Raw genomic sequence first — 26,248 nt, 5'->3', positions numbered from 1 at the left:
GAATCTGTCACAGGAATCGCTGTTCAGGAATCTCTGAAAAATGCTCTCTGATCAATAATGATCTGCAGTGATGGAGAAAATGACATTGACAAAACACACCCATAGAAATACAGGCTGTGATGGTGTAACTTGAGGGGACAGCTATCCTACTGAAAACATCTATTCGCTGTATCTACCCATGTTTGTGCATTTTTTACACACTCTACAGAGATTTGAAACGTGAACGTGATGAAACAAAGTAAATCAGGAGAGCAGAAGTCCGGGTTTTGACCACAATAAACATTCGTCTTATTCACGCTAGCCAGCCTGCTAATGTTAACACCATCTCAAATTTTGTTGGTACTCACCAAAAGTGCTGCCGCTCAGTGTTGTCTCTTGTTGAAACTGAGCAAAACTAACAATGATTTGTGTTTATAAAACGCGGCTACTATGACAACGACTCTATGTCCTTTACAACAAAACCATTGTAATTGTATTATATTCTATATAAAAGTGAACAAGATAAAACTAAAAACTGCTCATGTTGTCCATATACTGTCGAGGAAAACAAAACCCATATTTTAGTGTGAGGGGTTGAGATTTAAAAAAAAAATCTGCTGTAGCCTATCGCGATATAACTAACTGTTGCCAGATTGTACAGTTTTTCTCATAATTTATTCGGAAAACTATGTGCAGCGTCACATTTATCCAAATACGTCTGAAAATCCTTTACGTTGAAGGGCAGAATTTTGTTGTGTTGTTTATTTTGGTTGCATATGACAGCGGCTCCCTGATGCGTGTAAAATTTCATAAAATATTTCGGTAACAAAATAGCAAGCAATCATGATCTGGCACCCCACATAATAGGGTGCATCGTGCGCCTCAGAGAAGAGCCCTCTGCTGTTGGTTTATTTTTGTTTAATTTTGCTCTGCTTCTGTGGTGGCGAAATTTTCTGCTTCTAACATTTGTTTCAATGTCACTGTCCACTGCCAGGCCCAATGGGGGGTGCGCATCCCATATAAACACCTGGCAGTCATCTTGGCAAACTCATCATTGTGATTTTTCCTTTGTTGCTTCAAGCCTTCTCTTCTGACTGACCCTGTTCTAAGATGACCCGCTGACTCCTGACTTACAATTCTTTGGATTTGCCTTCATCTGGTTCCTGTTCTGCCCTTGATGCCTTTTGCTACACCTTCGCCATGGTAACATGGAGACTAAAAATTCCTTCTTCACGGGGTCTCCGATTCCAATCATCTCTGTTCTCCGTTGTTGTCCCTGGCTGGTGGAACAACCTGCCCTCCTCCACACGACTAGCCGAGACTATCACCACTTTTAAGAAGAAGGTGAAAACCCTCTTATTCCAAAAATATTACAGACAAATTTAACACATACACATGCAAACACATTGAACAAACAAATACAAAATGTATAAATACATTATAATTTTTCTTAGTCTAGCACCCAACACTCTCCGAGCATGCTCTTCAATGACAAGTCTAAGCCTTATCAGGGCTCTTAGTTTGTATACTTGGTATTCTATAGAAATCGAACGAGAATTGCTGGTGTCTTCCCATTGTAAGTCGCTTTGGATAAAAGCGTCTGCCAAATAAAGTAAAGTAAAGTAAAGTAAAGTAACTACAGCTGCCATTGCTGCTCCGTATCCCGATGCCACCATCGCGCCATCCTCCTCCCGAGCACCCTCTCCCCTGCTTTGTATGACAACTTGCAGTTTTTTTCTGTCAATTTATTTGCAAATTGTGTTGTATTTCACGCATGGTGTAGAGGAGTATTTTGTGGTACTGTTCGTCTGCAGTCCAACTCAACTTCCTTGCATCTGACAAAACTCACACAGATCCTTCTAACTTCTAACTGCATACAAACTGTAGATCACTTATATATTATATATTACTATATATATTACTATATACTTTAGTACAATATATAAAATAAATGATTTAGTTATATTATATTATTACTTATATTATAACACACTACCAAAAAAATACTACACTGCTATAAAATACTGTACTGTGTAATATTTATTACCGTTATTTGTAGTATGTTAACCACACACATCAAAGTAGTGCTGGTCATGACTGTGGCTGCCTGATCTCAGTACAGTGATGCTCCAGGTAGAAGTTTCTTGCTGTGCTGTGCGTCCCTTCAGGGTTTTTTTTTCAGGAGGTTGTGGCTTCAGGTTGTGACTGAGAGAGAGGATCAGTCCCCGAGTCATTTCAGCTGTCAACCAGGCCGGTGCCCTTGTCTTTTGTGGTTGATAGAGGTTGGTCTCTCTCCTTGGCTGGTCCTGGTGGTGATTTCACTGCCACAACACCACTCCTGTCAGCTGCTGGTGTCTGATCACTTCTGATGGGTCCTAAAGACCGCCCTGCCCCCCAGTGACTCCCTGGGGGCCTCAGATGGGAGTGATGCCCACATTACTCCTATCTGTATAGAGTATGAACTGATTGATGGGATCTTGATATGCTAGAACAAGAGCATCAATGAGGTAAGCTTTTAATAAAAAAAAAAATCACAATCAGGCCCCCAAGAAAACTTCCTCCCTTTCTCTGTCAGCTGGTGCAACTTCTGTGAAACCCTTTTATAAACCGGCTGTAGTAAGAGGCCGACCCCACAAAGGAACTCACGCAGAGCTATCACCTTGGCGGGATCTGTCCTAACCCCATCCTCTGATATTACATGACCCAGATATCGCACTTCAGTGGAGAACAGGTTACATTTAGATGGTTTCATTATCCTTGCACTCCCCATAATAATTTGGTGCAATGTGAGACGCATTCATCCCAGATATGTCCCCCGTACTAAATGCTACAGCATGGCGGTCTAACAAGGCACAAATTGCGTGGGCCTCAGGTCACTAAAACCCTTACATTGCGGGCCTAAAACAGGCTGCCCGGTCAATTTTTGGACAGAATGATACTCAGTATTCATATAATTTTCTGCACCATGCCACACTTCAATGTCAGTCACCACTGTGCCCACAGTCATCCCCTCACATAACAGGCGAGTCCCCTTGTTCACATTAATCGCACGCACCGGTACCCCACCTTGCTCCACCTTATAAACCACACTGGCCACAAAAACGTCACAGTGGTCAGTTAATGAAGAGGCTGGTTCCAGCATGCAGACCACCGGACCTGCTGTGCCGCCATCCACCCTGCCGAGTGGGACGAATTACCACATCAGCCACAGTACCACAGTAACCACTATGGAGATAAATACGCAGAGGTAATTTCTTCCCCATCTCTGTGCAACAGTGCCCCTTTAAATCCAGAACAACACCGTATTTCCAAAGAACAGTACATCTAGCGGCGACACTTGGAAAACAGTCTGGGGACGTACGTTACATGAATCAGACCATTTAAACCGGAATGGTTGCGTGTTTTACTATGCAAGAATAAATACCAGCAATCAATATAGTGGTGTTGGAGCCACTTCAACCTTACACAATATTAACGATTAGTAGAATAATTCAAGCAGGATGTGGTTTACGGACGTGTTTACAATGCATTTAATTTCGGTCATATCTACAAAATTTGAAATTGATAATGTCAGATTAAAAGTGATTCATGTGAGAGGAATACCTAAAAGGAATACAAAAACAACAACGCCACCGACCAAAAGCATTAATAAATCCTGAAATAAATTAACACGCTGGAAACGCGCTTTTACAGAGGCGTTTCCGTGACAACGCAGGGCGGGAAGTGGGCGAGAAGACGTTCAAATTTTCTTAGCCAATCAAATTCACGTTTTCCCGGAAGTATGCGTTGACATCCAATGGGGTAGAGGCTTCCTGTGGCTCACCAATGATCGGACTGGTTGGTTGGTTGCGACAAACGTGGGACCGTGTTTGAATTCATTGTGTGTGTTTTTGGGCATCTAGGAGGCTGTCAGCGGCAAGACGGGGTGTCTTTACAAACGTAATTATTATAACGTAGTATAGTTGTTGTTTAGGTGCAGTGATACACGTAGTTTTTGTAAAATCTTAGATGTTTCAAATTTAATGTACATGACTTTCTACGTTTTCGGCTATTATTTGTCTACATTAATCTAACTAGAGAAGATTAGTAGATTATTATTATCAACAGATCGTTGCATTTAAACGTTCGTGTTATTTCATCCATAGATCATGTTAGTTTAACATACAAGAAGACAATCTGATCCAAAATGAGTTGGGCCGTTGAAGAGTGGAAGGACGGGCTCCCTGGAAGGGCTCTTCAAAAGATCCAGGAGATCGAGAGCCAACTGGACAAGCTGAAGAAGGAGCGACAGCAGAAACAGTTCCAGCTGGACTCTCTGGAAGCTGCACTTCAAAAGCAGAAGCAAAAGATGGACTCTGAGAAAAACGAATCCGCTGTGCTCAAGAGGGAAAACCAGTCCTTGGTGGAGTCGTGTGAAAACCTGGAGAAGGCCAGAGTGAAGGTGACACATGATTTTCAGGTGAAGGAGCAGCAGGTCAATTACCTGGAAGGTCAACTCAACTCCAGCAAAAAGCAAATAGAGAGGCTTGAGCAAGAGGTCAAAAAGTAAGTGCAATGCACAATGTCTTGTGTTAAATTTTACTGACAAGGTGTTTAAATGATCATAGGCTGCGGTTAGTTCAAATTTTGCTTATGATGCATGGCTGTGTCAATGTAATTTGTGGTCTTCAGGTATAAAAGTGAACTTGAAAGGTCCCAGAACCCCAGTGTGGCGGATTTACAACCCTATGTTACTCCACAGAAGACCACCGCTGCCCCTCCTACTCCAAGCTACAGGCAACATGGTATTGTAATACATGTCTTTGTACATACAAAAGTAATATGCAACACGCTGTTGTCATTCTAATCTGTAAAATATTTTAAAACTAATCTAAATAATTTAAAAAGGGTATAATTTCAATGTACACTAACTGCCATTAGATTCCAGGGTGCACTGAGCCAACATCATGTAAATCTGAAGTGATTATTTTGTACTGAAACAAAAAACTAATACCAACCATTCTTTTTATCCTATTCACTTTGGGGTTCATTGGGTGACTAAATGGTTTCTCTCATTTATTTAGATCTTTGATTTGACAATGGCACCTTCCTACCAATTATTTAAAATATATTTTTTCTATCAGATTCACAGAACAATATGTTAGGTCTGACAATGCGCACTGTATCATGATATATATTTACAATGAAATTGATTTAAGACTTAAGACTTGAGGAGCTTCAGGAAAAGTACAGCCGCGAATTTGAAGAAAGGAAGCGACTGGAAACAGAGCTGAAAGTCTTGCAAGTAAAGGTAATCGCATAAATATGTTTTATGTTGTGGTGATGGATTTGTAATTGCACCCAATATAACAACTGGTGTTAATTTCTTTGAAGGTATTGAACCAGTCCTCTGTGAGCTACAAGGACATAGCCCGGCAGCAGGCCTGTTCTTCCATATTCCCATGGCAACAGGAGCAAGCTCAGGGCCGTCAGACAGGCAGTGTCATGGAGACCCCATCCAAACAGAGTCAAAGAGGGTCAGGTCTGATGTGGAATACAGCAGAAACACCACTGAAGCAAAACCATCAAAGCGCACTCATGTCACATAGTGATGCATTCACTGTGCAGCAAGCTGAGCAGCTGAGAAACTTGAATCAAGGTTTGCACGTTATGTCAATGCTTCAGCAGTCCCAGATTATTATTATTATTTTTTTAATAACTTTTCACTTTCTCTTATTTCAGATTTGAAGGCTAAGGTGACAGAACTGGAGTTCAGTCTTCAAAGCCAGGATAAAAGCATGAAAAACCAGATTAACAGATTCAGTGAAATCCAAAACCAGCTTGAAAAAACCAAGAAAGATCTGGCAGACAAAGAAAAGGAACTGGGGAAAATGAGGGATGAATTTAGTAATGTGTCATCTCAGCACCAACAGGCTTTATCTAAGGTAGTAAATGTTGTTACTGCTTGTGAAATTCTCACTACTGTCACGATTCATTCATTTCTATACATTTTTCCTCTTGTCTTTAATAGTGTTCGTCGGTTGAGCAGAAGCTGAAGCAAGTGACAGAGGAGATGAATTGTCAACGACACAATGCCGATAGTGCTCGACTGGTTCTTGAACAGAAGCTTAAAGATCAGGAAAAGGACAGTCAGAAGGTTTGTTAAGAAATTTGCCAGGTAATGTTGGAGTGGGTTTCTTGGTAAATACTGTCTCAACCTTCTCCTCCACAGGAACTTGCTCATCTTCAAAACTCACATCAAGCACTTGAACAGCAGTTCAGCCAAATGAAGACAAAGACGAGTCAAGAGATACAGCAGGGGAAAAAAGATTGCAACATGTTACAATCTGAAGTTGAAAAGGTGCGTTATCACCAAGTATCACTAAAGCCTTAAACACCTGTTAAACAACTTGTTTTTCCTCTCAAACAAAATCTCAGATAAATGGGTTATAAATGTTACATGTAGTACCTGGTTCCTGTGAAACGTCGTTCTGTTTCACTATGTACTGTCTAACACGTATGTATCTTAAATTACAATAATTTCATCAAATGTGAACAGGATTTAATTTACAGGCAAACTCGTCTGTAATGGTTTTAGAATCATCCTGAGGGCTGTACTCAATTGTAGGAAGTTCTGTTGAGGCTTTATGATTCTATGTTAAATTCATGTGAATTTTATTTCCACTACCTAGATAACTGTTCTGAAGAATCATTTGGAAAAGGATTTGGAGGAGCAGAAACAGAAACTCTTGAGATCAGAGCAAGGGTTACAAGCCAGTCAAGCAAAAGAGATGGAGCTGAACAAAAACTGTGATGTAAGTTGCTTTTATTATATGAGATGTTACCAGTCAAACTTTTGAACACACCTATTTATTTATGGGTTTTGCATTTTTTACATTGTAGATGACACAGAACTATGAAATAACACATTTATGTAATCAACAAAGAAGCCAACAAGTTGAACATTTGAGTCTCTCCAAAGAAGGGAGCTTTTGCTATGATGGCAGCATTTCAGATCTCTGCTTCTCTCCACCACCTTAACTTATGTTAGACAACACGAATGGTTTCCAGCAGTCGTGAAGGTTTATGCTGAACACTTTCTTATCATCCATGTTAATGAGCATCTTGTGATGATAATAATATTGAACAAAGCCGATATGAAGGCAAAAAGAGGTTGTCTTAAAATAAAAAATAATTAAAAACATAGTTCGCTTTCTCCTGCTACAAAAATTTCTAAATATATTTCTTATATTGGACATGATGTTAATATAAATATCTTGATTATATTTAGATGATATTCAGCAGCAAATTATATTTCTAATCATTTGAAAATGAGAATAAGCTATTTATTATAAATGAAAGAACAATATCCAAAGCTCAGTTACTGTAATGTCACCCATCCCACATGATCCCTATTCATTACCAGAGACATTTTCTGAATAAATTTATAGTTTACTGAGGTGGTCAGTGGCTATTTTGGAGCTGTTGTTTTTTTTTTGCATTCTTTTGTGTAGCTTTATTCACCTTATGTATTGCACAAGATTAACTCAAGGCTCCATTACAGGAAATTAAGAGAGAGAACAATACCCTCAGCAGTCAGCTGCAGCAAGGGTCTAGGAGACTGGTTCAGCTTGAACAAGAGGCAAAAGGTACTGAAGAAAATCTCAGGCACAGCCGTAACGTGGTGGAGGACTTGAAAGGTATGCTGGCATTGCTGTCAACTTAACAAAGTTAATAAAACTTTACATATAGTTGCCATGTCAGTTCAGGTGCTCCTGTTCGGGGTTTCACAATTTATTAAAGGTCCCCTATCATGACTTTCAATTTGTGCGATTATTTAACATTAATACGAGTATCCCTACAAGTATCCCTAGCCTGTCTATGGTCCTGCTATGGTGGCTAAAAATGGCGATATGTATAAAGAGTGCTTTGGCCATTCTGCTTTGCTGTTCAGAGAGCGGCAGCTCAGAGGTTCAGATCTGGAATATCTCCTCTGATGTTGTCATAAGGGGAAAGGTTGCCTCTCGTTTCTCATGCACCCCTCCCCTAAAAAAGTAACTCCGCCGACCGTCATGGTTTCCAAGCATGGAGTTTCTCGGTGATTGGATGTAAAAATGAGCAGAAATTTCTTTTTGTTTTTGTTTTTTGGTTCAGTCACGCAAGACTCAGTTGATGAGGTTGATGCGAGTGCAAAAATGACTTCTATAGGCCGCTCCCCTCCTCGTCTTCCTCTCTCTTTGCTAGTTGGGATGTCTGTATTTGTGCTCTCTATTGGAAGGTAGTAGTGCACAGGTAGAAAGAAAGGAAAATGTTTCAAGCTGGTAGCAAACCAAGAGTGGCAAGTGCGCCTGAAGAGCACCTGACCGATAGAAGTAATTAATGACTTGCTAAATGTGCCCAAATTGTAACGTTTTTCAATATTCTGCATTATTCTTTAATTGTTTTATTTGTCTTTTATAAATGACTTTCTTATTTAAATTGTACGTTTTGCTCAGAATGTATAAAGTAATTTAAATAAGTAAATGATCTTTTACCTTTCTGCACAGCAAAAACTGAAACTCAGAGTGAACAGCTAAAGTCCCTTCAAGTCAAATTAGAAAATCAAAGCAGATCAGATGTTCTGGAAATTACTAACCTCAAGAAAACTATTGAGGCTCTTGAAGAAAAGGAAATGAAATTTCATGAGAAGCAGAAAATCCAAGTGGAACAACTGTCCAGTAAGATTTCGGAGTTAGAGCAACAAAACCGTGATCTTCACATGACCCAAAATTCAAAGCAAAATGAAATTGAACATATGAAGAAGGAATACGAAAGCATCCTTCAGTGGAAAGATCATAAGAAGCATCTGATCCAGAATGCAGAGAATGACCGTGAGACAATGCTTAACAAAATAGGTGAGTTGGAAAAAAACACAGAAGATTTGACCAAAGCGCATGCAGATCTTCAAGAGAGACTTCAGGAGCAGGAAACAGAAAAATTGTCTCAGATCGATTTTCTCAAAGGTGAGCTCCTCAACAAATGCTCAGAGTTGGAAGAACAAAATCGAATGTATGAGGAAATGCAGCAAAAATATAATGAGGTGAATCAGAAATACATTAAAGACAAAGAAAATGCAATGGTTCAGATCACTGCTCTACAGGAACACATGAAAGAACTGGAGGTGAGACTCCAACAGGAAGTCAGCAAGATTGAAAAAATGGAGCACTCTCGTTGTGAACATCTGGCACAGTATGAAAGTGCCTGTGACTTGGTCAAGTCTAAGGATGCCATAATTGACCTGAACAAAAATGAAATTTTGCACCTTAAGGAGTCCATGGCCCTCCAGGAGGAACAGATTGTTACACTAATGGAACAGAAAAATGTTCTGATGAAGGAGTCTGATGAAAAGTTATCTCATAAGGCTGATGAGGCAGAGCAAGCAAAGTTGAATGCAATCATATTTGAACAGGAGATTCTTTTGTTGAAAAATCACATATCTCCTCTTGAAATGGCTCTAAAATTTCAAAAGGAATTAAGTTCAGAGTTGCAAGAAAAACTCAACGATCTTCTCAAAGTAAATGAGGATCTCTTGAAGAAGATTGCTGAAGCAGATTGCAGAGAAAAAAATCTAATGAATGAGATCAGTTCTCTCTCTGAAGAGGCTAGGTCATGGTCATCTCTTCAAGTTCAATGTAGTGATTTTGCTGTAGCTGCAGAGCAAAGAAAATTAGCTTTAGATAAATTGCAGGATGTGTTTGCGCAAACATCTGCTGAATTACAGACACAGAAGATGAGAACAGAAGAACTTGAGGGTCGGATTAATGAAGAGACCATAAAAAACTCAGACTTCAAGAACAAATACTCAGTACAGTCAGAGAAACTTAAAGAAACTGAACAGGAGAAGAATAAAATATCTGAAAAATACCAGAGCCTTCGAGAACTCTATGATGCTCTCTCTGAAGAGAAAAATGAAATTAATAAGAAGTTGTCAGCTCTATCAGATGAGCTGGCTGAGAAAAGGAATGCTGCTGAGAGGTCAGCCACAGTGCAAAGTGAGCTTGACACTTCTACCAAGTTGTGTGCAGAGTTAAAGAGCAAGTCTCAGGATCTCCAAAAGCATCATGATTCACAGATCAAAGAACTTTCATCACAAATAACTTCTATGTCCAAAAATCATTGTGTTGAAAGTGAGTTCCAGGCTCAAAAACAAAAATGCTTTGAAGAGCAGATTAAAGTACTTCAGGCTCAGGTTGAGAGTAAGGGTTGTGAAACCACAGAGGCCCAAGAGAAACTCTTCAAGTTGAGAGAAGAGCTTGACACGTGTAACAAGAAGTTCATTGAACTTAATGATTCCTACACTATGGTATGCCAGAACCTGGAAAATAACAGGAACACTACTCTGTCTTTAGAACAAGAGTTAGAGGCACTGAAAACTGTTCTTGTGGCTCACAAGAGCCGTGAAGAAAACAAAGAACATGAGACCCAAAGACTTAAAGATAAGCTGTCTGAAAAGGAACTGGAGCTGGACCGAGTGTCGAACAACCTGAAAGAAAAAAACATTAACATGAACAAAATTAAGGTTCAGCTGGAGATGCTCCAAATGGATCTTGAAGACAACGAAGCCTGCATGAACTCGTTTGATTCACAGATTGTGGAACTTAAAGGTACCATAAGCCTTCTGGAGGAAAAGTTAAACAAGAGTGAGTTGCACAAGTCTACTGTAGAAATTGAACTGAATGATGCCCAAGAGCAGCTCTCTTTGAAAACCACAGAGATTTCACAGTTGACTGCATGCTTAGAAGATGCGCATAAGCAGCACAATTATTCATTAGGTTCGCAATTGGAATCTCTTCAAGCTACAGCTGAGAACCTGAAACTAAGTTTGGAAACAGAGGTTTGTAGACGTGTCAATATTGAGGCAATGCATAATAACCTCACAGATCAGAAGAATGGGTTGGATTCTGAATTGCAAGAGCTCAAACAGGAACATCAAAAGGCACTTGAGAACATTGATTTGTTAAAAAAACAAAATGACAGCCTGAAAGAAGTTGCACAAAACCTTACAAATGAATCTGAGACTCTTAAGGATGCTACAGAGAAAGCAACACAACAGTGTGAGTTAATCACAGCAGAAAATGCAGGACTTGGTGGAAAACAGGCTGTCCTCTGTCAGCAAATCAAAGACCTCCAGGATGAGCTTGTTTCATTAAAAGACCAGAATGACAATTTGCTTTCCCAAGTCTCAGGCCAACAGTCTCTGTTCGAACAACTTCATATCAAAAAGGACGATGACACCTTTGTGATGGAACCCACAGCGACTGCAGCGATGGATCCAATTTCCTCAACTCTCCCTGAGGAGGAGGAGGATTCAAATTCACAATCTGCCCTAACCACGGCTGAAGCATCCTTGCAGGTCAATTTAGATGTTTTGTCAATTGAACAGCAACTGCAACAGAAGTCCATAGAACTGGAACAGCTGTCTGAAGCTTTTGAGGAAGCCGTACGAACTCTCGATGATCAAAGGGAGTCACAAGTAAAGCAACTTAAAGTACAACATGCCGCAGAGTTACAGGATTTGCAGCAGAAAATGGACGCTGTAAAAAATGATCTAGAAGCGAAACTTGTTGATGAAAGGCAGCACGTGGAGATGATGTCCTCCCAGCTGGAGGTGGCAAGATTACAGATGGAGCAGCTCGACCTTGCTTCTCGTTCCTTGCTGGTAGATGACCTGGAGAGTCTGTCACAGGTAAGCCACACGTAGTAGCCTGCGAATCAACAATTACTTCCTTCATTAATGCCAACACTCAGACTGTTATCTAATAAATCATGCAACCCTCTAATAGCCTATAATAACCCTCTAATTTAAGGAAACTGCAATATGACATAAATCAAGCTTATAGCATTAACTCATTGGGTACCATCAAAATATGCAAGTATGAGGAATTGTTTTTTTTCCCAATAATAATCAATTTGAAGCATTCAATAAAAAACAGAAGTAACCACAAACGCTCAAGTTGTGTTAGGTACAAGTAACAAAAAACTAAATACAATAAGAAATATACAAAAGACCTAGGCATACATTGCTGGCATTTACATAGGAAAAGCAGCATCTAAAAATTGCACTTTGTGTATTTGTTGAGTAATCTAATGCATTTGTGCATACACTGAGATGTTGTTTTGTATTACATTTGTATTATGCTAATATAATGTAGCTTTTGAAAAATAGTGATTAATTACAAATGTTGACATTTTATAGGCAACTGAAGATCCCTCAGTACCAGGTGAAAATGATCATAGCAAATTGAAGAATGAATCCTCATTGAATATTTCCAGTGGGTTGACCTCTGCTGAACCACCATCAGGTGACTCTGATGCTAAGCCTTTGGTTCATGAACATGGTGAGGAGAGTCAAATGAAGCAGGAAGAATTTCAAGCTTTGCAGTCTAATTTTGAAGTCTTGTCATCGGAAATGGCAGAGAGGAAAGCTTTTTGCAAGGACTTGGAGAAGAAGGTCAGTGAGCTAGAGAAAGAACAGTCTTCTGTATCTACTAAATTAAATGCTGCTATTCAAGAGAAACAAATGTTAAATAATCTGGTTGAGGAATTGACAAATGAGAATGCATCTCTAAAACTGGAACTGCAGACATCCAAGTCTCAGCTGGCAGATGTGCTTGAGATGCTGGAGAGCTTAGAAGTGTCAAAAGGCGAGTGGGATGAGAAATTTTTCCAGGTTGAGTGTGAACTCAAGAGGACTCGATCTGAAAAGGCCAATCTGGAGAAACACATTTTGTCTATGGAGACTGATATGGATGTCTTACTGGAACAAAAACAGAGGCTAGAATCAGAGTTGGAATTAAAAAAGACAAACTGTGCCTCTCTTGAGCAACAGCTGAATGCAACTGTGGCTGAAGGTGGACAACTGAAACAAGAACTCCTACAATGTTCAGAAGAGCGAGATAGTGAAATCCTGTCTCTCATCAAGTGGAAAGAAAAGGCAGAGATTCTGGAAAAGGACCATGCTGATGCCAGAGAGTTGATCAAAGTGCTTGAGGAGGACATTCATTTTGGGAAGAGACAGCTCGATGAGGTTAGTGACAAAACTAACATAATGATTCATGAAAAAGAGAGTCTCATTCAACAGTGCCAGGCCCTGGAGCAGGACAGTGCTAAACTTACTGAAGAAAAGGACAATCTGTTGAAAGAACTTAATTTGTTAAAAGGAGAAGAAAATGTGGTTCTTAGAGAATCTGAGACAATGGTTTCTAAAATCCAGTCTCTACAGGAAGAAAATTTTAAACTGTCACAGTCACTTGAATCTTCTCTCTTGGAGAAGGGTGGAATTGCATCCAGACTGATCTCTACCCAGGAAGAAGTGGTGCAAATGAGAAAAGGCATTGAAAAGCTGAAGGTCCGTATAGAGGCTGATGAGAGGAAGAAGACTTACATGAATGAACAGCTGAAGGCAGCACAGAGAAAGACAGACTCCCTTCAGGACAGCATTGAAAAACTTGAGCAAGAGAAGGAGATGTCTGAGCAGGGCCTTGAAGAGGCCATCCTTCAGGCAGAAATAACCCGTGCTGAGCTGGAGGAAATTGAAACTGAAAAGAAAGAACTCATGAAGGAAATCATGGAGACAAACATGAAATTGAATGGTCTGAAAGAAGAAAAGGAGAACCTTGAGAAAGAGCTTCTACAAAAAAATGAACTTACCAAACAATTACAGGCATCAATCCATGAGGTCTCCGAGAGGCTTGAAAGTGTTGAAAAAACAATGGCTGGTTCTGAAGTTAACCATAGAGCCATAGTAGACAATCTCCAGGCTAAAATTGTTGTCCTTGAGAATGAGTTCCAAAGCTGCAGAGACAAACTTGAATCCACACTTTTGAAAGAGCAAGATGTCACTCGTAACCTTCACTCCATGGAGGATAAAAACAAGGAACTTGGTGAAAAGTTAGTTGAAACTGAGAATTTGAAAACCGAACTGCAGTCTGCAATCCTAAACATTCAGAATGACTTGGCAGTAAAACAGGTAGAGATTTCCAGCCACTTGGAGGAAAATCAACAGTTGCTCTCTCAAGTCACTCAGCTTCAGTCTTGTGTGGAAGAGGGGGATAATTGGAAGAAGCTGAAGAAAGAGCTGCAAGAAGCTGCAGCACAATGGGAAGACAAAGCCCAGATGCAGTCTAAGCAGAATGATTGCTTGGTGTCCACCATTGCTTCATTGGAGACCGGTGTTAAGGATTTGGAAAATCGTTTGGAAGCCACTAAAGGGATGAATGAAGAACTCACTGAGAAGGTGCGTATCCACACAGTGTATTTATTGTTAAGTATGTTGTATGTTTTTCTGTATTAATTTCCTAATCAATGTGCTGTTTAGCTTAAGGTGGTTCATGAAAACAACACTAATCTTCAGAATCAACTGGAGGTTGAAGCAAAGATGATGCAGGAGGCTTGGGAACAAAACAAAGTTACACTTTCTGCCCAACTTCAAGAGACTCAACTTCAGGCACAGACCTATAAAGTATGTTTTAATGCATCTTGTGGATGTTTTGTTACCTCAGAAAAAATCATCATGATTGAGATTATAATAAATACTCTGTAATAAATATTTAATTCAATTAGTTTGTGCTTAATCCTTAAAGGTGAAAGGTATTTTCCACAGTAGCTGAGCTGCTTTATTCACTGCCCCCCTGTTAATGATTAAGGTTGTGGTAGCTTCAGCATGACTGACACAGAGGGAACGAGACACACTAGTCCAACTCAGTTCAGGAACCAGACCTTTTGATATCAACACACCCACACATGCTAAACCGTTGCGTCAATTATTATAGTTCATCAAAGTGTGAAATATCTCCTTCAGCAAGAACTTCTGTCTGAAAATGGCAGCCTGAAGTCCAACCTGGAAGAGCTGAACCACGCCTTCTCAGCCCTAAAGAGAAAACACGAGACATGTCAAAATATTCAAGTACGTGTCTCACGCGTGTCTTATACTGTCTTATAGGTATTGCCAGGTATTTTGCTTCAATTGCTTGTGAGAGACATTTACTGTGTTTGAGCGGTCTGTGATCTTTTCAGGCTGATTTGACCAGTAGAGCAGACCAGCTTGCCAAAGAGAAAGACAGTTCCCTCAGCACGATGAACCTGTGGATGAAGTCCTGCAAACAGCTGGAGAGCGAAAAGCTGATCCTTTCAGAGGAGAACCTGAAACAGGCTGCGCAAATTGACAATCTCAAAGCCACACAGATTCCAGGTGAGCATCTTTCACATGTTAGACAGGCATCTCTTTGTATTCCTGAAATATGATGGGATTTGCATGCATCTACTGGTATCAAATGAGACCTATGAAGTGAACTGCAGCCAAAATTTTAGACGCTACATGAGAAGACAACATCACAATTACATTGTATAATTATGTGGCTACATGGCTGTGGCAAATATCTGTCCCAAATATCTCACACACACTGTTATTAACATATAGCTGAGTGTGCACATATGGCTAAAAATATATATATTAAATAATGTTTCTAGAATGAAAAAAAAGTTATTTTCCTTTGTAACAAAAGACACGTTAATTAAAATAATGTAACAGGAAAAGATACAGTGCAAAAACAATGGGGAAAATTTCTAATGTCCTTTTCCTGCATACTAAATTTTTTTCTGCTGAAAGGTTCAGTCTTTATCCAAGTACTTCCTTCTCCGTAGTCTAAATTCCAACTAATTCAATCCCTTATTCAGTGCCCTCAAACAATAATAATAGTACATAATGAGAACACAAACAGCAGTTCTTTCTGATTTTGTGCCTGCTAAACTAGTCTGTCAACTGTGTAGGTCAAGGATGACCTCTGACAGGTTACTGAAATTTAAAATCCGTGAAGGGGGAACTGATTGATTGTATGGGGGCATTGTGCCGTCTTCATGTGGGGGGGAGAGACAGGCAGGGTCGGAGGAATAGAATGTTTTGTATATGTATATGTTAAGTATTAAGAAGAGTTTAACCATATCACCATGTGGTATTTTTGCTATCTGGAAAATGGGGTTAAGAGAGTCACATTTTATTGATTTCTATCAACCAATATATCAATATTTCTCAAAAACTCAACATGTTGCCCAGTTTTAGAAGAGGATGCTCTGTTTGTGGACACTATTTGCTATTTGCTATTTTGATTTGATTAGATTCCTTAATGTTAAGCCTTATTATGCTTAAATAAAATGTAGCTGCGCTTCATCTGTATCTCAGCAGCTGGATGTGATTGTAATATTGAAGAGCTCAAGGCTGAGATGAAGGATCTGAAGGAGGCTATGGAAGAGAAATCCAAGGAAGCAGATGACAGCATGGACCGGTGTTGCAGCTTAATGGTAAAAGTGCACAAGCTGGAAGAGCTCAATGAGACACTGCAGAATAGGGTCAAGCAGCTTTCCAGCCAAGAGACTCCTGCTACAAGCAGAAGGTCTGCGACCGGCAAATCCACAGGAAAAAAGAACAGTCCATCTTCAAAGGAGGAAACAGAGGGTCCACTTTCAGGGAAGAGACAGAGATCTGCAGTTGAGACACCTGTCAGGGCCCAAGAGGCCCTGCAAAGCCTCGCCAAACGGCTTCGAGCTGGAGCAACCCCCCAGCCTCACACCAACAATGACGACGATGATTTCAGGCCCGAAGGCCTTCCAGATCGGGTGATGAAGGGTGAGCAGGAGGGCTGTTAAATTATCCTGTCGAGTTCAATAGTTATAAAGTGCTATTTTCTTTTGTACTTGTTCTTTCCATTTTCTGGAAAGTTGAGTGACACTAATTAGTAAGAGTATTTATGAAGACCCAGAAGCTTACAAATGATCTAACTATGATCTGAACACATTGTCTCATTTTTGCTGACAGCATTTATGAACTAATGGGGATCTCATGCTTATTTATTTATTTGTTTGTTTGTTTTTTTTATAAAGGATTTGCTGACATTCCAATAGGGGAGAGCAGCCCATTCATCGTGCGTCGCACCACAGTGCAGCGGAGCAGTCCTCGCTTGGCAGCCCAGAAGTCCCTGACCACCCAGCAGATGGCCTCATTGAACAGTACAGCTAAGCGCAGCCCCCAACCACCACAAGAAAATGACAGCCCACTGAGAGTGAGTCTAAATACACACAGTGTTTTTACATTTCTCACTGGTTTCAGCATGTTTGAAGCTATAAAGAAGGAAAGTGGAGTGGAGACTTGGCTCGCTGGCACCATTCATGCTGGCCCTGAGTGTGTTTAAGAAATTTATTTAATTAGCCAACACCATGACTCCTGTGGATCACCTATGAGATGTTCATAAATGTTGTGGCACTTTAGCAGTATTCACGAAAGGCCTTTTAATTGCTGCTGTAAAACCTGATCCATATCTCATTCAGTACATGCCTTGCCTCTATCTGTCTGTCTACTAGTTGAAATGCCTAGTGCACTAATAATTACAATGTTAATATGATGATGGACTACTATAAACCGTACAGTTCATTGGTAGTTTAGAACAGTTTTCATATTACAAAAGTAATTAAAATATACTGTTAAAATAAATATAATTTTAATACAATAATAACTATACAATTTGAAGTATTATATAAAATGTTACTGCCATCGTCATTACAAATATACATGTATTCAGTTTTGTAAACATGCAGATACTATTAGTTTTAGTCTTACTATAAGTCTTAAAATAGATGACTTTGGTTCTTGATTACAACAGTGAACGAAGAACAGTAAATCCCTTGATACCTTGCTTACCTGACAAACTCATGTATTTTCCCTCATCTTTTTTGTTTTAAAGGAGATGGGCAACAGAACATCTATTGTAATGGGTCAATGTGGTGGAAGTGGCTAAGTAAAACAGAACGAGTTCCCTTTTCACACACACGTTGACACAGACAATAACTTAATCTCGCTGGGGTTTATGGGTTTTCTGGGAAAGTACAACGCTCTCGGGGTGCTTAGATGGGACTGGTCTTGACTGGTCTTTTTTAATTGAGCAGGGTCCACCAGGAACTTGTGTTTGCCAGGGGTGTTGTGTCGGCCCAAGTTTGGCTAATCCTCCAGTCCGGGGGAAAATGTGTCGCGCTCAGTCAGGCAGATTAGGCTCCTGACAGGTTTGGGTCAGAACCCATTTTACATCCCTGCTGGCAGGCCGGAAACATGCCATCTCCCACATCCATTCAGCTGTAGTTTATTCATAAATGAAAATCCTATATCCGTCTTTTATAGAACTTTGTGGAATTACATGAATGGAAATACTTAACCTGGTCTTAACATTTACAGGTAAAGGACTTTGCGGGCATCTCCTCCAACATTCTGGCTCCTGTGACTAACAGCCCCCAGGGGACTGGTCAGCATGGCTCCACTGGTAGCCAGCAGGAAGGCAAGAGACGGAGGTCCAAAAACCTCAGAAAAAGTCCTGAGCAGTGTGAAAAACAACTGCAGGCAGCAGGCACTCCTGAACAGGCTGACAACTGCCACATTCAGTAGCCTAGCACCTGTCACATCAATAGAGATGTGGTGGCTGTATGTATAGAGTTCATATTTTAAACTTTCTTTTGTTTTCTTCTTTGTTCAGTCATGTCTTCATGACACTGTATGTACTTGTCTTTTTATATGTGCTTTTAAGCTGTCTACACTCCTGACAGACACCTAACCCACCTCTGTTCGTTTGTATACCTACAATGCACTGGTTTATAGTTTACTAAAGCAGTTTCATTACCACAATGTGTCTTATCTTTCTTTGTTTATTTCTGTCTGTCTGTCTTAAATTTGTACCCTTAAAATTCAGATACCAAAATGCCCATGACTGTGTGGTAAAACAAATGTGTGACTTTACAACTGCCCACACTTATTTAATGCCCTAGTCATCATTCCAAGTTTTTGGTAGGTTTTGCGTTCATTCAGATACCAAAAATATTTTTCAGTAATGGTGGATATTTGTGAAAGTCACTGGAGTGGTGGTGGAGAGGATAGCCTAGACCCTTTCCCAACAGGCTATGGGTCCAAGCATGAATGACTCCTGCATGAATGACTCCTATTAGAAGTATGACCTTGGTATGCAAACCAAACACTGTGTGTATGTAATATATGGATATAACCCATACTTTGGTGCCTGGGAAAATGGTGAACTGGTGATCAGTCCTCATTATTTAGATTCATGCGGCTCATGTAAGCTTCAAATTTCTGTCTCTCTCTGTACTCTATATAGCTGTGGAAGTGTTTTTAGTGGTAGAAGCTGACTCCTGTCCTGTGTAAAATAGAGGAGTCCTTCCGTTTCCAAATTGCAGTGCTGAGTTTACCTCCTGGCGCTACAGCCTCTTATTAACTCTTAATCATTTAAAAGGAACAGAGTGACTCCACCTGCTGTGCATCAGAGGTGCTGTGCCTCTGCTGAATGTAAATTGACTTTTTTTTTTTTAATTGCAAGTGATGGCCATTTCCTCTGCATGACTGTAAGAAATCCACTTATTAAGAATCCACCTGTTGTGTGTTCAGTATTTCATGTAATCAGAGCTGAGTGGATTCTTAATGAGTGGGCCAGGCAGTTTGAAGGACATGTACAGTGAGTAAGAGGATGTTTATTCAGAGGGGGCTATACATGATGAATCTAACAGGGGTCCAATTTATTTTATTGAATACGTTATTGACTTCATATCCAACAAGGTTGATCTTAAAAATAGTCTCTCTCTCTCTCACTCACCATACTTAGCAGCTTCATGGTCTCAGACATGAAGGGCCTAATCACACAACATACATTGCTCAAAATAAACAACACAACACAATCTAACTCCAAGTCAATCACACAGTGTACAACTGAAACAGATAACAAACCGGAAGCCAATTCTAGAACTTGAGTAATGTGCTTGTTTTTTTTTTTTTGCGGCAGCATTTTGGAACATCTGAAGTCAATCAAGTGACCTCTGGTTACATAAAGTGCGTTGCAGTAGTCCAGATTATTCATAATAAAAGCATGGATTAAAAAAATCTTAAAAGTGACACAGAGAGTGAAGTTGCTTTACAGTTGTCTCAGATGAAAAAAAGCTGGTTTTGACCACTGAGCTGATCTGTGCTTCAAATGTCAATTCTGTGTGTCAAGTGTTTACTTCGAGAACTAATTTTAAACTATCACTCGCTCTAAACAACATGACCTCTGTCTTTTTTTCATGAAAATGTAAAAAACTCAGTAACATCCATGCTTTAATTTCTGTAATACACTCCAGTAATGATTTTGCTGAATACGAGTTTTCTTGTTTTGGTGGCATATAGATTTGATTGTTCTTGCCATAGAAATTGAAAGGAACGTCATATTTCTGAATAAGTAATAATAGAATTAAGTACAAAGAGAAGAGGACCAAGAAGACATGTGAGAGGTGCTGGAGCAGACTCAGTGGCACCGATACGGACACAAAAACTTCTCTCAGTTAGGTAAGACATAAACCACTCTAAAATATTACCCTGAATGCCCACCTAGTTGTGCAAACAAGACAGGAGGATCTTATGGTCCACTGTGTTTAAGGCAGCTGTTAGGTCCAAGAGTACCAAAATAACACAGTGGCCAGAATCTGGCTAAAAGAATGTTTACAACTTTTACAAGTGCAGATTCAGTGCTGTGACAGATTTTGAACAGAAACTGAAACACTAATCAGTGGTGTAGCCACAGCATGCTTAAAACTCACAGGTATAATCCTGTTGGTTAAACTGCCATTAGTAATACTGAGCACATAAAGTACAAAAGACCTCCTTAAAAAGATGGGGTGGAATAGGAGGACCAGAAGGCTTCATATGACCAATAATTTCTTTCAGATATGATAAAGTGACAGGCTCAAACTGGTCGAAGAGAGCTGAGAATGCGATATAGATGGAGGGGTCATACGAAGGAGGACACATGAGGGCCAGTGGTGCTCAACACCTAATTAATGAAGAAGTTCTTATACAGTTCAGTTGAATTACTCATGTAGGCTGATTGTGGAGCATTAAAAACTGGGAATTAGATTCAATAATATCAGAAGAATGTTTGGTTTTAGCAGCTTTCACAGCTTTATGATAGCAGTGCCAGCAAGACATCCTTAATAAAAGAGATTTTCTGTAGGTGGTGACCACAGACCACTTCTCAGTTCCTATGCTTTATGTTTTGGTCACTTTTGAACACTGGTGGTGCTTTCACTCTAGTGGTAGCATGGGAGTCTACAACACACACAAGTGGCTCAGGTAGTGCTTCACATCCAGGATGGCACATCAGTGCATGCTGTGTCTGTCAGTGTAGTTTCCAGAGCTTTGAGGCACAATCAGTAGGCCAGTACATCAGGAGACATGGAGGAGCCTGTAGGGAGCAACAACCCAGTAGCAGGACTGCAACCTATGCCTTTGTGCAAGAAGGAACAGGAGGAGCACTGCAACATGATCTCCAGCAGGCCACGAATGTGCATGTATCTGCTCAAACGGTCAGAAACAGACTCCGTGAGGGTGGTATGAGGAACCAGTGTCCAGAAGTGGCTGTTGTGCTTATAGCCCAACATCATGCAGCACGTTTGGCACTTGCCAGAGAACACCAAGATTGGCAAAATCACCACTGGTGCCCCGTGCTCTTCAGAGAAGAAAGCAGGTTCACACTGATTACGTGACAGAGTCTGGAGACTCCATGGAGAATGTTCTACTGCCTACAACCCATCATCCCCCAGAATGTTTTGTCAGTAATGGTGTGATGTCGCATTTCTTTTGGGGGGGCTGCACAGCCCTCCATGTGCTTGCCAGAGGTAGCCTGACTGCCATTAGGTACCGAGATGAGCTCCTCAGAGATCATATGCTGCTGCGGTTGGCCCTGAGTTCTTTGTAATGCACGACAATGTTAGACCTCACGTGGTTGGAGTGTGTCAGCAGTTACTGCAAGTGGCCCGCCCACTCCCCAGACCCAATTGAGCACATCTGGGACATCATGTCTCGCTCCATCCACCAACAGTACCACAGGAGTTGACAGTGTATATCTGACACCGAAAGGGGTACCCATTAACATCAATAGTCAAACATATCACAAGATATGGCCTAATACACACCAAATTTAATGTCTTCATTATTTAAAATATTTTAAATATTCCATACCATTCCACAGTTCACAAAAGGGAAAAATAAAGCATTTGAGCAACTTCACTTTCTATTGCTCTCCTATAGTCATCACAGGGATTCCATTGGCTTGTTATGCCAGGAACTAAATTATCGCCAGAGGCACCTCTTTGCCATAACACTGACCTACCAATGATAAGATGCGATTTATTGTCATTGTCACTACTCAAGAAACAAATTTAAGATGCAGTCAACACAGTGTGGAGACAGTAAATAATACCAACTTAAATAACAAACAAATAAAATAGTACGTTGAACGTTGTGTGAAGATATAGCGCATGTATTGAGTCTGGACTGCTTTTGGATAAAAACTCTTATTAAGGTAGTTTGTCCTGGTTTTCATTGCTCTGTATGTTTTGTTTGATGTCAAAAGCTGGAAGTGGCAATAATCAGGATGTAATGAGTTCTGTGAAATGACAGAACTTCCTTTCTGAGTAATTGCAGCTGCTGTACCACACACAGTCTGTACATAAGTACAATTTCTATGAAACAGTGTTAAAAGGTAAAAAGCAGTTTCTTGGGGAGCTGTTTTTTCCTGAGCTGCTGTGCCTTCTTTAGCAGTTCCTTGGTGTTTGCGCTCCAGCTCAATGCCCAAGAACCTGAACACTGATCCAATACCCAAAGGGCCTGCTGAGCATGCACCCCTGTGGCGTCCCAGTGCTAGGGCAGAGAGCAAGGTATTGGGAGGTATGGGGACCCAGCCTGACCCTCTGGGAGCTACCTGACAGAAATTCTAGTATCCAGCTGCAGGTGAGTTATGGAAGTCCCAAATCTGCCAATTTGGACACCAGTCAATGTGGGAGGATGGTGCTGAGCTAAAGTCCGAAAGAGCAGTCTGACATAGCTCCCTGCTGCTCCAGGTGAGTAAAGGGTAGTGTGGAGGGCTGTGGCATCTCTTTGCTTTGTAGACAAACTGAAATGGGACCAGGTCTGCTGGCAGGCAGATAATGATATGACTCCAGTTGAGTGCCACTGGACCATAGTCATTCAAAAGGTTCGTAGAACTGTTGATGACCACAAAGTCACAGGTTTAAACCTCACATACCAACACTGTTTTCCTGAGCGAGACACTTAACCTTGACAACAACATTTACAACATTTTTTTCTTATATAACCCAAAATCACATACAGTATGTCTCAATGGGTTTTGACAAGCCTCCACACACAAAAAAAACTCTAGGAGAGTAAGAAAGAAAGGAAGAAACCTCGGAAAGGAGTGATACAGAGAGGAGAACCCACTTCCGGGATAGAGAGAGCCTGCAAGTGGTTTCAGTGCAGGGATTGTGATTGTCCAATAAGAAAAAAGGCCTACATTTGTAGAGGTGGAGAAGTACAAAGTGTAGTTCAGTGTCATGGTGTAGATTACGTATCCATTATGACGCTACTGGTCCATTTGAAAATCCTTGAAGCTTTAGTTGTTATGGTGGTGGTGGCTGTGGTGACCCTCTGGTTGGTTTAGTAGTTGCCAGGAACCAGGATTTATCTGCTGGTCTCTTCACTGGAGTATGCCAGTAGTCTGTATGCTTCATTCACTGTCTCGGAGAAAACAAACAGAAGCATCGGCAGACGGTGGCATTGTACGACTGATACTGAAATATGTGGTTATAGTGGTATATTGGTGCTACAGTGGCCCGGTACCCTAACTAGGACAGCCTAACTAGGGTGAATTTATCACTGTCTGTGCTTAACAGGGTGACTGTGTGATAAAGTGGACTTAATAATTGACACTGTGTCTGGGACTTTAACAGAAGGCCAGAGAAAACAGATGTGTTTTCAGTTTAGATTTAAACACTGAGACTGAGTATGAGTCCCGAACACTGTCCGGCAAGCCTTTCCACAACTGCGAAGCTCTATAGGAGAAGGATCTGCTCCCACCCTCTTTACCTTTGTGACATTTCACCTTGAGTGTCTCCAGGGGGACTGTCCCTGTAACTGCTAATTGTAAGTTGCTCTGGATAGGGGCATCTCATAAATGCCATGAATATAGCTACAATAGTAAGTTAATTCAACCCAATAATTTGTTGTTTGCACTATGAAACCATGTGCTCAATGCCTTCCCAGGCACTGAAGGGGCTATAGATCGGTTTAACTGGATGAGTTTAACTGGATGAATGGGCTAAATGCTACAGAAATGGGCAGAAATGGAATATGAGAGTATGTGTGCAGCTCATTGGTCTTCTCAGCATTTTCAGCATTTTACTTGCTGTTGGTGGAGTGTGAAGTAATTGTTGGACTTCTCCACCTCTACAACTGTAGGCCTTTTTCTTTTATTGGACAAACAATAACAAAAACCGTTGATGACCACAAAGTCACAGGTTCAAACCTCACATACCACCACTGTTTTCCTGAGCGAGACACTTCACCTTGACAACAACATTTACAACATTTATTTCTTATATAGCCCAAAATCACACACAGCATGTCTCAATGGGCTTTGACAGGCCCTACAGTTGACACCCCCCACACTTGACCCTTCTGCTCACAAGGAAAAACTCCACACAAAAAAACTCTTTGGAATGTGAGAATATGTGTGCAGCTCATTGGTCTTCTCAACATTCTCAGCATTGTACTAGCTGTTGGAGTGTGAAGTAATCTTTGGACTTCTCCACCTCTACAACTGTAGGCCTTTTTCTCTATTGGACAAAACACAAACCCTGCACTGACACCACTTGCAGGCTCACTCTACCCTGGAAAGGGGTACCTCTCTGTATCTTCTTTTTTCTCTCTCCTAGAGTTTTTTTGTGTGCAGAATGGTCAAGTGTGGGGGGGTGTCATCTGTAGGGCCTGTCAAAGCCCATTGTTGTAATCCATCTTTACACTGTCTTCAGCAGGACACTACATTTTTTTATAAAAGCTCTGTGTACCTCTGGCAGACTTTCTCAAGAAAAATTCTCAGTGTCCTTTATGACAATACGGTTGCATTTTTTTCTGAACTCACAAATCCAAATCTCCTTTAGACTTTGGTATTATGCTGATTGAGAGGCCCCAAACCATATTCATATTAAATAATTACTTTGAACTGCTGGACTTTCTGTCATTACATGTCTACAACAACAGATATTTCAAATGGCCTCTTTTCCGGTTTTGGAATGGTTTTCTGAATGCACAGAAGATGATATATTATGATTCGTAACATGAAAATTGGTAATTCATTTAAGAGAAAAATCATTTTTTTTCTCCAGGAAATGAACATGTTCAATGGGTCAGCATGAACACTTCTAAACTGATAAAAATGGAAATAACTGTTATTTTGAAAATTGTGACAATGGGTGGTGTTCTGAAACCAAAGTAAATTCAGGACAAGCTTAAAAAAAACTCAACAATTTCCAGGAACCTTTCAATTGTTTTCAGTCATTTTGACTGATTTGGCGAGTTTCTGTTTCCTTCTGACTTTCACAAGTGAACGCTTAATTTTTTGATTGTGGTTTTGGGTCAGATATACAGTGGCATTCTCCAGAATATAGTCAGAAAATATATGAAAGTTTGTAAGACATTATACTATAAGACATATAGGGCTTTTACTGTGGTGTTAAAGCCTCTTATGCATAGGACCTTCTCAATTCAAAAGTCAAGTACCAAACTTTCTTTAAAAAGTGAGGCACGCTAAAAGCCATGTTTAAAAATTTTGCTGCAGGATGATTCGTGAAGCAATGATGGAGCCATGTCACTTTTATCTATGAAACAATAAGATGATTCATCCCAACTTTTCATTTTATTTTCTTAAATATGTTGTGGATCGGTTTCCTTTCGTGATTAAAATAGCTTTTGTTTTGGCTGCGGGTTGTATGACTCTGAACACCTTTCATAATTATGTAACTACAATCTTCAACTGGAATGTAAAAGGAATATAGATTATTGGTTCTAAGAATATGACTTTATGTGACATGTGAATACATATATGAATACATGTAACAGCAGTACGAATTCAGATTATAAAAATGACATTCTGTTCAGTTCTTGTAACATTTAACAAGACTACTTTAAGAAACCATTAAGTGAGAAATGGTTTAAGTGAAAAAGAAAAAGAACAAAAGGCACTCAGTAAATGTTAAAAGGCCTTTATTTAATAGTTTATCAATATAAGGCCTTTAACATTTTAATCCCCTTCCAAGATTGCTCATGATCATCGCAGCATTTTAGTGATGTTTTTTTATTCATGTTTATGCTTCAACACACTATCTCAGTATGCAGCCAAAA

General features: G+C 40.2%; 1 protein-coding gene across 1 annotated transcript; it reads left to right on the top strand.

The window, feature by feature from the left end:
• The first annotated feature begins 4,165 nt into the window (after window positions 1-4,165).
• On the top strand, window positions 4,166-18,587 carry LOC114771953 (centromere protein F-like). The gene is made up of 17 exons (XM_028965159.1): window positions 4,166-4,524; window positions 4,651-4,763; window positions 5,178-5,269; window positions 5,353-5,617; window positions 5,701-5,903; window positions 5,990-6,115; window positions 6,191-6,319; window positions 6,651-6,773; window positions 7,523-7,658; window positions 8,505-11,683; window positions 12,194-14,233; window positions 14,315-14,458; window positions 14,798-14,902; window positions 15,013-15,187; window positions 16,175-16,618; window positions 16,873-17,051; window positions 18,215-18,587. Exons 1-17 carry the CDS (start codon window positions 4,166-4,168, stop codon window positions 18,419-18,421), a joined length of 8,019 nt encoding a protein of 2,672 aa, XP_028820992.1. The 3' UTR covers window positions 18,422-18,587.
• Window positions 18,588-26,248: the final 7,661 nt, after the last annotated feature.

Source organism: Denticeps clupeoides, unplaced genomic scaffold (genome assembly GCF_900700375.1).
Source record: "Denticeps clupeoides unplaced genomic scaffold, fDenClu1.1, whole genome shotgun sequence".
Lineage (NCBI taxonomy): Eukaryota > Metazoa > Chordata > Actinopteri > Clupeiformes > Denticipitidae > Denticeps > Denticeps clupeoides.
Note: the sequence above shows the minus strand (reverse complement) of the source record. Positions and strands in the feature narration are given on the sequence as shown.

Coding starts and splice junctions, on each gene's coding strand:
- LOC114771953 (XM_028965159.1), top strand. CDS start 4,166: ATGAGTTGGGCCGTTGAAGAGTGGAAGGACGGGCTCCCTGGAAGGGCT. Junction 4,525..4,650: donor CTTGAGCAAGAGGTCAAAAA/GTAAGTGCAATG, acceptor TGTGGTCTTCAG/GTATAAAAGTGAACTTGAAA. Junction 6,116..6,190: donor AGGAAAAGGACAGTCAGAAG/GTTTGTTAAGAA, acceptor TCTCCTCCACAG/GAACTTGCTCATCTTCAAAA.